The sequence below is a fragment of the Puma concolor genome, chromosome F2, assembly GCF_028749965.1.
Source record: "Puma concolor isolate L17-30 chromosome F2, mPumCon1.1.hap2, whole genome shotgun sequence".
Taxonomy (NCBI): domain Eukaryota; kingdom Metazoa; phylum Chordata; class Mammalia; order Carnivora; family Felidae; genus Puma; species Puma concolor.
The window spans coordinates 75,840,441-75,853,547 of NC_141684.1; the positions used below are offsets into that span (position 1 = coordinate 75,840,441).

A 13,107-nucleotide genomic window follows, 5' to 3' on the forward strand; every position below is an offset into this window, starting at 1 on the left:
TTGGCACAAAAACAGACACACAGATCAATAGAATAGAAGAGAAAGCCCATAAATAAACGCATACTTACATGGTCAATTAATCTATGATAAAGTAGGCAAGAATATACGATGGGGACAAGATAGTTTTTACGATAAATGGGGTTAAGAACATTGGACAGTTACATGCAAAAGAATGAAACTGGACCACTTTCTTATACCATTAACAAAAAAAAGCCCTTCAAATAGATTGAAGACTTAAATATAAGACCTGAAACTATAAAATTCCTAAAAGAAAACAGAGGCAGTCATCTCGTGGACATCAGTCTTCACAACATCTTTATGAATAGGTCTCCTCAGGCAAGGAAAACAAAAGCAAAACTAAACTACGGGGGCCACACGAAAATAAACCGCTTGCGCACAGCAAAGGACACCAACAAAATGAGAAAACAGCCTACCGAATGGGAGGGGAGATTGACAAATGACACATCTCATAAGGGGTTAGTACCCAAATATATAAGGAACTTCTACAACTCAACACCAGAAAAACCAAATAATCTGATTAAAAATGGGCAGGGGACCTGAACAGACACTTTTCCAAAAAAGACTTACAGATGGTCAACAAATGTATGAAAAGATGTTCAACATCACTAATCATCGGGGAAATGCAAATCAAAGCCCCCAATGAGACCTCACCTCACACCTGTCAGAATGGATGGTACCAAGAAGACATGAAATAACGAGCATTGGTAACGACGAGGAGGAAAAGGAGCCCTCATGCACTGTTGGTAGGAATGCAAACTGGTACAGCCCCTGTGGAAAACAGTATGGAGTTTCCTAAAACAAACTGAAAATTGAAACACCATGTGATTCAGTCATTCCGCTTTTGGGTATTTACCCAGTGAAAATGAAAACGTTAATTCTAAAAGATATATGCAACCCTATGTTTATTGCAGCATTACTTACAACAGCTAAGACATGGAAGCAACCTGAGTGCCCATCAGTAGATGAGTGGATAAAGAAGTGATACACACACACCCGATGCAATTTACTCAGCCATAAAAAAGAATGAGATCTTGCCGTTGGTAATAACACAGATGGGCCTAGAGGGCATTGTGCTAAGGAAGTCAGACAGAGAAAGATAAATACCATAGGATTTCACTTATCTGTGGAATCTAAAAAAAACAAAAAACAAAACAAAAAAACAAAAAACAAAATCAAAAACCAACGTAAAATAAATGAACAAACAAAAAAAAAACCAAAAACAGACTCAACAGAGAACAAACTGGTGGTTGCCGGAGGGGAAGGGGTGCGGGGATGGGTGTTAATAGGTGAAGGGGATGAAGAAGTACAAACTTTCTGTTACAAAGTGAATAAGTCACAGACATGAGAAGTACAGCATAGGGACTCTCGTCAATAATACTGCAATTATGTTACTGTGGTGAACAGTGAGTGATGTACAGAATGGTCAGATCACTATGTTGTACCTCCGAGAGTAGTGTAACATTGTGTGCCAAACTTCAATAATAAATGCAAAAAACAAACTAGATAAAATGCAAAAAAGGTTTCTATATAGATCCTCAGTGACATGACTGTATCAGTGGCAAAACAGAGCAAGAAAATACACTCTCTTTGACACCGACAAAGGACTGGTGTCCAGAATATACAAAGAATTCCTACAAATCAATAAGAAAAATAGAAAAATAGCCAGAGGCTTGAATGGGCATTTTGAAAAGAAGTCGTCCAAATGGCTGCCAAACGTGTAAAAAAGAACTCAGTCTTATTAGTAATCAGAGAAATGCAAATAAAGCTATAGGAAGAAGCCACCACCCAGCTTGACAAAAATCACAAAGCCTGACAACTTGAGTGTTGGTGAGCACATGACCATGATAGAGAGATTGGGGCAGCTCCCCAAGGCCTTCTGTGCTCTTTTCTGAGCATCAGTGAAATCGAGCCGTGAAGCTTGTCTTTAATAATATTCCCAGGGGCCCATGAAGGATGTTGACAGACCAGCCTCCTTTCAAGTGCAATCATTTGAGTGTCGGCCACACCCCTCACCTCCCCACAGGCTGTGCTGACCTGTGGCCCACCTCCTTCTAGATACAATTCTGTTGATCAGGAAATGGCGTACTGAGAACTCTTGTATATATGACTGGGACAAGCACTTTGGAAACAAAGTTGGCAGTGTTTGGTAGAGTTGAAGATCCATACTCCCGTGATGCAGCAAAGTGACTCCTGGCCACCCTAGAAAAACTCATGGACCCTTGATCCACTACAAAAAGGTTCCCAGCAGAATTGTCATTCATAGTTGCTGAAAACTGGGAACACATCCAGCTTCATCAATAAATAGCGAAATCAGGGGCGCCCGGGTGGCCCAGTCAGTTGAGCATCCAACTTCGGCTCAGGTCACGGTCTCGCGGTTCATGAGTTCGAGCCCCGTATGTTTCACTGCTGTCAGCCAGAGCCTGCCTCGGATCCTCTATCCCACACACTCTGCCTCTCCCCCACTCTCTCTCTTTCTCTGCTCCTCCCCTGCTCACTCACCCTCGCTAACATTTAAAAGTAAATGGTGAAATTAATAGCTAAACTTCTCTACACCTTGAGTACAACACGATGCGCTATAGCGATGAAGGTAAATGAACTGTAGCCACACCCAAAAATATGGATGAAATCTCACAACTATAATGTGGAACAGAAGAGGCAAGACGTAAGAAAACGGTAGTTTTTTGGGGGCGCCTGGGTGGCTCAGTTGGTTAAGCGTCTGACTTGGGCTCAGGTCATGATCTCACAGTTCGTGGGTTCGAGCCCCGCGTCGGGCTCTCTGCTGACAGCTCAGAGCCTGGAGCCTGTTTCGGATTCTGTGTCTCCCTCTTTCTCTGCCCCTCCCCTGCTCACACCCTGTCTCTCTCTCTCAAAAATGAATAAACATTTTTTAAAAATTAAAAAAAAAGTAAAAGGGTAGTTTTTGGTATGACTCATTAACATAAAGTTTAAAAACAGGCAAAACTACTATATTCTGGAGGATGCTCACCCCCATGTGCATAAGTAACAGAAGAATAAAGAAAAGGAAATTATCACAAAAGCCAGAATGGCAGCTGCCTTTGGGGGACGGTGAGGTTGTGGTTGGTAAAGGGTAAGTGGGGGCTGCTGGGTGCTGGTAAGTTTCCACCATGTGGTCTCAGCGGCCACCGCACCAGTTTTCATTTTATAATTATTTGTGATATTGAACATTTGTGTTGTATACACTTTTCAGTCCGCCGGTTAGCTCACCCAGCAATAAAAGTGAAAGAAACAAACCCGCTCTCTCTCTGTCATCCAACAATGGAACTCACTGAGCCTTTTTACATAAATAAAATTATGGGTAAAGGATGAAGAAAAAAAATGCTTTCCAAGGGCAGGGGAAAAAGTTGTCAGGAAACAGCACAGCTGCTAAAGATATTAAAATTGCTGATAAGGAGGTTGAGATGAACGGTAAATAAAACAGTTCCATCAAGCACAGCTCAAGATTGCAGCAGCTTCCAAACTCACTGGTGTCTTGGGGCGGTGGTATTTAAACAAGAGGGCAGGTCTCCGACTTGCCCTAAAGGCATGATTTGTATTCGGCACTAAGGATCAGACTGTACTTTGCCGAGATATTCTCCCGTAGGGTACAGGTTCAATTAACCTAGTCATGGAGATTTGGGTCGGCATTACAGATAGACGATGATTTTTTTTTTTAAAAAATCATTTGAGGGGGCGCCTGGGTGGCTCAGTCCGTTGAGCATGTGACTCTTGATTTTGGCTCAGGTCACGATCTCATGATTCAGGAGATCGAGCCCTGTGCCAGGCTCTGTGCTGGCAGGTGTGGAGCCTGCCCGGGATTCTCTCGCTCTGTCACTCGCTGCCCCTCCCCAACTCGCATGCGTGCCCCCTCTCTCTCTTTCTCAAAATAAATAAATGAACATTAAAAAAAAAATCACTTGAAAGTGAAGAATTTCTTGAAGAGTGCCATTTTGGCACAGTTAAAGAAAGCTCGTGTGACACTTTGAGACAGCTCCACTTCCGGGTGTGACTAATTTGCTAAAAAAGCTCCTTAAGTACCGCAAAATGGAAGCTGGTTTTCACAAGAGATGCATGTGGTTGGTGTTGGCTGGTGATTAAATTTCAATGCAACTGGCTCAAAAATGTATCAGGCAACATTCAATGGAAAACAAGTTCCCTTTCTTCTACAAAGTCTCTTCGCAGATCGAGTGGCAACAGGAAACATCATCTTTGGCTTCACTGAGCAGTCAGTTCCCCTGGAATCCAACAATCCACGGGGGAAAACGTGTCACCAAGCCAGATGTCAAGAGGATCACACGAACGAGAGGAAACAGCTTGAGGGAGAAACTCCTTTCTTTTAGCCCCACCCTCCCCTCCCCTAAAGCAGGTCACTTCCTAGTATTTGTTCGTGCGTTGCAGACCAGAAAAATCTGGACCGTAAAATGTGACTGGTAGTCTATGAATGTCACAAAAATATGATTTTATTTGGTTGCCAGTGATACAATTTTTAATTTGTTCTACTTTTGCTATCAATGGGAAAAACTAGTCGGCTCATCTCTTGAGATCCAAAATCCCAAAAGAGAAATAAACTAAACTCAGGCAGCTCTAAATTGCAGACCTTGATTTTTACACCAACCCTTGGACAGATGGAAGGAGACACAGATACACCCAGGGGGGGGGGGGGCATCCTTTGACCTCTGATCCATAACATAGTGTCACCAATCATTTATTCTTTTGGTCTGATTCCCAGTATTCCTCTGCTAAATGCATTCAGCACACATTACTTCAATAGCAAAGGAAGTGCTCCCTTGACAGCCAAACTCATAGAACCGTATCTGCAAAAGATCCCAGATCAAAATTTCTATTTTGCTCTTTTCTCTTTTTTTCCTTCTTTCTTTCCCTTCCTTCCCCACTTCCCTTCCTTCTTTCTCTTCCCTTCCTTCCTTTAATACAAGACTAGAGGAGAAAAGCATGATTAAAAAACAACTATCAACGTCAATATCCTGGCAAGGATATCATACTGTAGTTTTGCAAGATGTTACCACTGGGGGAAACTAGGTCAAGGTTACATGGGATCTCTTTGTACTATTTATGTATAGTACGTGTGTGTGTGTGTGTGTGTGTGTGTGTGTGTGTGTGTGTGTATGTGTGTGTGTGTATATATATATGTATATATATGTATATGTATATATATATATATATATACACACACACGAATATTGAAAGAGAATTCATATGCCATACCATTCACCTATTTAAAGCATACAATTCATTGGTTTTTATATATTCAGAATTGTGGGCCCAGCAGCACAATCAAATACTGGGACGTTTTCATCACCCCCAAAAGAAACCCCATAGCCATTGACCGTCACGTCCCCATCCTCCTGGCCCCGCCACTAAGGCGGCCACCCATCTACTCGGAGTGATAGATTTGCCTATCCACAACACAAATGGGATCACTTAACACGTGGTCCTTTGTGTCTGGCTTCTGTCATTTAACACAGTGTTTTCAAGGGTCACTCACATGGTAGCATGTGTCAGCTACTTTATTCCTTTTTATTGCTGAATAATATCCTATTGGACAGAAACAGCACATTTTATGTATCCATTGCATGGATGGACATGTGGGTTGTTTACGGTCTTTAGCTATTATGAATAATGCTCTTACAAACATTCATCTAGAAGTGTTTGCACAGATATGTTTTAATTTGTGTATTATTTCTTACAGCTGCAGGTGAATCTATAATCATCGCAAAATCTAAAGTTTTTTTAATGTTTATTTATTTTGAGAGAGAGAGCACACATGAGCAGAGGAGGGGCAGAGAGAGAGGGAGAGAATCCCAAGCGGGCTCTGTGCTGCCAGCAGGGCTCGAACCCATGAACTGTGAGATCATGACCTGAGTCAAAAATCAAGAGTCAGAAGCTCAACTGAATGAGTCACCCAGGCGTCCCTCAAAATAAAAAGTTTAATTAAGAAATCCAGGAATGGGGGCGCCTGGGTGGCTCAGCTGGTTAAACATCCAACTTCAGCTCAGGTCCTCATCTCACAGTACCTGAGTTTGAGACCCGTGTCGGGCTCCGTGCTGACACAGCTCAGAGCCCGGAGCCTGCTCTGGATTCTGTGCCTCCCTCTCTCTCTGCCCCTCCCCTGCTCGTGCTCTCTTTCTCTCTCAGAAATAATAAATGAATAAACTTAAAACACACACACACACACACACACACACACCTAGGAACAACGGGGCGCCTGGATCAGTCAGCTAAGCGACCAACTTTGGCCCAGGTCGTGATCTCGTGGTTTGAGCTTGATCTCCCTCTGCACAGCTCAGAGCCTGGAGCCTGCTTCGGATTCTGTGTCTCCCTCTCTCTCTCTCTGCCCCTTCCCTGCTCACGCTCTGTCTCTCGGTCTCTCAAAAGTAAACAAAACAGGGGTGCCTGGGTGGCTCAGTGGGTTGAGCGGCCGACTTCGGCTCAGGTCATGATCTCACGGTCTGTGAGTTCAAGCCCTGCGTCGGGCTCTGTGCTGACAGCTCGGAGCCTGGAGCCTGTTTCGGATTCTGTGTCTCCCTCTCTCTGACCCTCCCCCGTTCATGCTCTGTCTCTCTCTGTCTCAAAAATAAACGTTAAAAAAAAATTAAAAAAAAGTAAACAAAACACACATAAAATTATTAGCAACTCTATTTAAACGATGAATTTTTCACAAGGCTTTTACCCCCTTTCAAAGAGTTTAAGTCAAAAGTAACACTTTGTATTTCTCAACGCCCCACTCTCCTCTCTTCTAAACTTCAGTTTCTCCCACCACCCGGGCACATGCTAGAATACGTTCTCTAAAGTCAGTGTGAATATTTAGCACGTGGCCAGTGGACCCCCATGAACAGGGAAGGGTGAGAAATGGGCAGGAAGCTTTAGTGTATCTAGAATTGCAGCGCAGCAGAGGTTTTCCGCATCTCAGAAGGACCAATGTGCCTGAGCTCCAGGTGACAATTTCAGCATAGCTTCGGGCCGCTCAGGGCAACACTGGGCCGTGAGCAGGTCTACTCGGCCAGGTGCGCCCCCCCTCCGCTGCTACCTCGCCCTTGACTTCCCACTAGCACAGCCCCTTGTCAATTTCAAATGGCACTTGTGATCGCCACCGTCGCGGAGCTGGCGCAGTGGTTACCGTTCTACTGAAACATTATTTTATTTTTGAGAGAGACAGAGGCGGAGCGTGAGCGGGGGAGGGGCAGAGAGAGAGAGGGAGACACAGAATCCGAAGCGGGCTCCGGGCTGTCGGCACAGAGCCCCACACGGGGCTCGAACCCACAGACCGCGAGATCGTGACCTGAGCTGAAGTCGGCCGCTTTACCCGACTGAGCCACCGAGGCGCCCCAACGCTCAAGACGGTTTTAAGAAGATACAAGAGGACTATCATAAGGTCTTCCCCTCCAAGCGATAGCTTCGCAGACTAGCAGACCTCACTCTTATCTCTTGGGGGCAAATGGCGTGTACTTTGATCCCTTCCTCTTGGCTTCACAGCTGAACACGAGGAGGTCGGAACCAAATGCCACACTGTCCCTTCACACGCGGGGTTACTGTTTCAGAGCAGATGAGTACTCGCCGCTTAAGCTCCCTCTGCTTTTCCCCTCAAGTATGCAATTCCTTTGCCAAAAAATATTCACGGGACAGTCGAACTGGATTATTTACAGTTTGAATTTCTGATTGGAAGTGGGGGAAAATCCACTAAAATATAGCTTCCCGTGGCCATAGTCAAATACAGATAAGAAAAGTAGAGGGCACAGAACCATATTCTATAGGAAGCATGTCAGGTATATAATCTCATGCTTCATTTCAGCAACTGAGAAGACAGTTGTTTGCCCATTTTACTGATGAGGAAACCGAGGAGATCAAATTAATTTCTAAATAGCTCATTAGCAAGCGAGTCCAGGCCTCTGGGATGCCAGAGTGCCTGGCTTCTTCGCTACGTTGAATGACTTTGGGCAAGTTGCTTATCTGAGTCTAGAGTCCTTGCTTATCCAACGGCGACAATAATTCCGATCTCGCAGACTTATTGTAACAAGAGATAATCGAACACGTGCCCAGAGGGGGCCAGTGGACACCATGTCACTCGGACATTCCTTCCTCTCCTCCGTCCTTCTGCCTCCTTGTGCTCACTTCAATCATCTCCTGCCCATTCAGAGTCATAGTAAATACAGGGAGGAAAGAGCGTTCAGATGGCCAGGGGGGAGAAGGCAGGTCCCTGGGTCCCTAGGGAGCCAGCGGCGTTGGAAAAGTCACATTTGCGAGAGTGTGGAGGAGGGCAGGGACAGCTTCCTTTTAGAGAAGCTATGGCTTCTGAAACGGAAGAGAATTGAAAACGAGAAGATAATGCTGGAACCATTTGGGGAAAGCTCTTTTGGAGCAGAAGATATTTACATGATCTTAATCTCCTCACAGATTATTCATTAATTACGAAAGGGAATTGAAAACTAATATTTACAATGGAGATATCTGGTGCACTTCATCAAAACCAAACAGACCATCAGCAATGATGGAATCAACTAATATCCTGTGCCTCCTGGTAGATGCCCTGAGGACACAGCATCGCTTAGTACTTGGATACTATTTACGCACGAAGGCATCGTGGGAGCCAAATCATGAAACCATCCAAATGAGGGACAGTCTACAAAACAAATGACCCAGGTTCTATAAAATGTCAGTGTCAAAACGGATGAAGGGCCAAGGGACTGTTCCAGATCAAAGGATAGCGAAGACATGTCAACTAAATGCAAATATATAATCCTAGGGAGCTCAAGGCCATTACTGGGACCAGCTAGAGAAATCCTGGACTCTATGAGATAATCATATGCATCAGTGTTAGATTTCCTGAACGTGGCCAACGTATCATGTCAGATCACAGCCCTGCTCTCAGGAGACACATGTTTTAGTATTTAGGAATGCAAAGTCATCATATCTGCAACTCACTCACAAGTGGTTCAACAACAACAACGAAAATAAAACGTGTATGTATATGTGTGTGTATCTATAAAAAAAGATCAAGCAAACACAGCAAACTACTAACTAGTAAACTCAGGTGAAGGGTTTGCAATGTTTCTTGTACTATTCCTGCCCCTATTCTGTGCCTATTAAGAAATAAATACAAATACCTCAGGGGAATAAAGTAGGTGGCTTTTTTTTTTTTTAATGAGCAGATAACAGTTTGATGATTCCTTAAAAAGTTAGTAATGGAATTGCCACATGGCCCAGCAGTTTCACTCCTAAAAGAATGTATGTACCCAAGAGAAATGAGACCATTGGTCTATACAATCTGTACATGAATGTTCATAGCAGCATTATTCACAATAGCCAAAATGTAGAAACAACCCGAATATCCATCAACAGATACACAGATAAACAAATCGTGCTATATCCATACAATAGAATTGGGCGCCTGGGTGGCCCAGTCGGTTAAGTGTCCGACTCTCGATTTTGGCTCAGGTCACAATCTCACTGTTCGTGAAATCAAGCCCCATGTGTCGCACTCTGCTCTGTCAGCTTGGGATTCTCTGTCTCCCTCTCTTTCTGCCCCTCCTCCGCCCGCACACAAGCACATACTCTCTCTCAAAATAAACAGACTTTCAAAAAAGCGAGAATACTGGGGTGATTGGGTAGCTTAGTCAGTTAAGTGCTTGACATCAGCTCAGGTCACGATCTCACAATTGGTGAGTTTGAGCCCCAGGTCAGGCTCTGTGCTCACAGCTCAGAGCCTGGGACCTGCTTCGGATTCATTGTCTTCCTCTCTCTGCCCCTCCCCTGCTCATGCGCTCTCTCTCTCTCTCTCTCTCTTTCTCAAAAGCAAACATTAAAAAAAAAAATTTTTTTTTTAAAAGAGGGATTATTATTCACCCATAAAAAGGATAAAATTCTGACAAATGCTATAACGTGGCTGAACCTTGAGGGCATTATGTTAAGTGATGGAAGCCAGTCACAAAAGGGCAAATACTGTACGATTCCACTTCCATGAGGTACCTAGACTAATCAGATTCATAGAGACAGAGTAGAATGGTGGTCGCAAGTGTCTGGGGGCAGGAGAAATGGGGATTGACTACTAATGGGTACAGTGCTTCCTTTTAGGGTGGTGAAAATATTTTGGAACTCGATAGAGGAGGTGGTTGCACATCGATGTGAATGTAGTAAATGTCACTGAACATTGTTCACTTTAAGATGATTGACTTTATGTTACATAGATTTTTACCTCCATAAAAAAGAGAAGAGCAGAAGAGAAAGGGGGAATTTGATATTATGACTTCAGCCACAGAGTAGGAGTAAGAAGAGGCCACATCTGCAGCCAACACTCACACCCAGGAATCTGATGACTGGGATGGAAATGGCATGTCCAATATGAACTACTGACTGGTTCTGAAATATGACAACCAAGATGGAGAATTATAATTTACCCAAATTCCATAGTATGTTCACAGACTTCCAGTGCAGTAAGAATTCATCATATGCTGGGTCAGTGTCTACTATATTTATTAATTGTTTTTCACTTTTTAAAATTTATTTTTGATTTTAATTTACATCCAAATTAGTTAGCATACAGTGCAACAATGGTTTCAGGAGTAGATTCCTTAATGCCCCTTCCCCATTTAGCCCATCCCCCCTTCCACAACCCCTCCTGTAACCCTCTGCTTGTTCTCCATATTTAAGAGTCTCTTCTGTTTTGTCCCCCTCCCTGTTTTTACATCATTTTCGCTTCCCTTCCCTTACGTTCACCTATTCTGTGTCTTAAAGTCCTCATATGAGTGAAGTCATATGGTATTTGTCTTTCTCTAATTTCACGTAGCATAATACCCTCCAGTTCCATCCACGACGTTGCAACGTCTGCCATATTTAAAACATGCTTCAACTAAAGCAGCACCAGCAGGATTTCGTAGGCAATACTCTGATCCCAGGGGCCAAGATTTTAGAGGAGAAACCTCTCCCCCTCACAGACCCCTGGGTGGGCAAGTGAAATGTCTATAGAGCTACAGCAGGCTGAAAGAGTCTCTAGTTTCTGCCCGGCTGGGACTGCACAGTATTAAAAGCTGCTACCCTCTTTTCTCTCTAGAAATCATAGCTGCTTTCACTCACATAAAGCTGGCACAGAAAAAGTGACCCAATAAGATGTGTACGACCTCACATGTTATGCTTAACAAGAGTAACTGCATTTTCAGTTAGAACCTTGAGGGGAACATGAACTTTTTTAAAAAAAAAGGTCTTAAAAATTCTATCACAAAAGAGAAAGCAATTCACATTCCATGTAAACACTTTAGAGAAGACAGGCAGGGGTGGGGGAAAAATCCCCTGGAGAAGCCACTGCTATAATTTTGGTGTACTTCTTGTCAGCCTGAGAAGGCAGGAGTTAACGGTAAGGAATGATTCATTAATGGTGGCGCTTTGAACATCTTTAGAAACTTCCTTGGTGAGAAACTGAAGTAAGTGTGATGTGTCCTATTACGGCCACTAGTAAGGATGATCCTAACCCTGAAGGTAATTTTTCCTGTCCTGTACTTAAGACATGTGTCCTGAGAATCCAGTCATGAGAGAATCATGAACAAGTAGAACAATCAGGAGAATGACCCACTGCCCTCTTCCTTACGAAGGTTTATTCCAAAATTTTTGTCAATGTTTAGTTTTGAGAGACAGAGCACTAGCGGGGGAGGGGCAGAGAGAGAGGCAGACACAGCATCCGAAGCAGGCTCCAGGCTCTGAGCCATCAGCACAGAGCCTGATGCGGGGCTCGAACTCGTGAACTGCGGGATCATGACCTGAGCCGAAGTCGGACACCTAACCGACTGAGCCACCCAAGTGCCCTTAAACATTTATTCTAAAAGAGAGTTACTGAGGTGGGGGTGGGTGGGAGTGAAATAGACAAAAGGGAGTAGGAGGTACAAACCTCCAGTTATGACTATTGTAATAATGCCGTATGGCGACAGGTGGTTGACTAAACTTCTCATGGTGGGCAGAGCAAAACACAGAGAATTGCTGAATCGCTTATTTTCGTGCACCAGAAACGAATACAATGTTGACTGTCAACCGTAATTCAACTAAAATTTAAAAATATATATTAAACATTTTTTAAAAAAGAAGAGAGAGAATTACAAGGAAGAGAGTCGAAACAGATTTGCAGGCCCGTTCTTGTTGCCAGGTGGGCAGAGCCAAACAAAAGCGAGTATGCTTCCGGCGCGGTTTAGTGTTTGGCTGAGAAAACGCGTCAAAATTAGCTTGGGCCCTTATTTCCCTGGTCGCCTCCCCCAGAGGCGCAACTCACCCATCCAGACTTCCCCGAACTGCCCGGCACCGAGCCTTTTCACCAACTTGATGGACTCCCGTGGGATCTCCCAGGCGTCTTTGTCCCATGGCTTCTGCGGTTTGGGACTAATACACGCCTTCTCCAGTCTTCTGCACAAGCCATCTGACTGCTCTGATTTGAAAGAACACAAATTCAAAGAGGTTAAGCAACGTCCCACTTTGTATCTCACCGGCATCTAAGAAGAAATTTCGACTGCTAGCGCGATCGCTTTCGGACTGACGTAGTCTACGGACCTAAAATGTCGTGCGGGTATCTTTTGTGTCCTCGTGACTTTTGAAATTCTTACATGAGAGACCATTTGAAACGCGCCTTGACTTTATCGATTGGTATGGTTTGCAAACCTCCCGTGTATGTTGCCTCAGAGTGGGTCGCAGAAAGAAACAGTACCCACGGCCGCACGCCACAACCGACTTCAATCACACAGGGAATGAACCCGGAGGCCGCCCATGGGTTTGGCTTAACAGGGCTGAGAACCAGCACTGGAGACAGAGGACCCCTGACTTGCCACTTCTAAATATTTTCTTGTCATTGTCCTTTGTTTTCCTTCACCCAGCATGCGCATTACCTTATTACCTTTACCACATATACACATGTGTCTACAAAGACATGTATCTGTGAATCTGCATTCCGATTCCAAATATTTAAAGATGTGTTGTAAAAATATGCACTACGTGGAAAAAAACATTCATTTTGCTCTTCACCATTCTGGGACATTAAAACTGTGATACGGCATGGACAAGGTGGGAAGGGCCAGGATGATTATTCACTAGGATCAAATATGA

General features: G+C 44.0%; 1 protein-coding gene across 9 annotated transcripts in view; it reads right to left on the bottom strand.

Annotated features, from left to right (window-relative positions):
- Nucleotides 1–13,107, bottom strand: part of LYN (LYN proto-oncogene, Src family tyrosine kinase) — a 128,295-nt gene that overhangs the window by 47,358 nt on the left and 67,830 nt on the right. For all 9 annotated transcript variants that reach the window (XM_086695153.1, XM_086695154.1, XM_086695159.1 and 6 more), the window contains exon 8: nucleotides 12,284–12,436. In XM_086695153.1, the coding sequence (XP_086551279.1) occupies nucleotides 12,284–12,436 (153 nt within the window). The remainder of the gene's footprint in view (nucleotides 1–12,283; nucleotides 12,437–13,107) is intronic.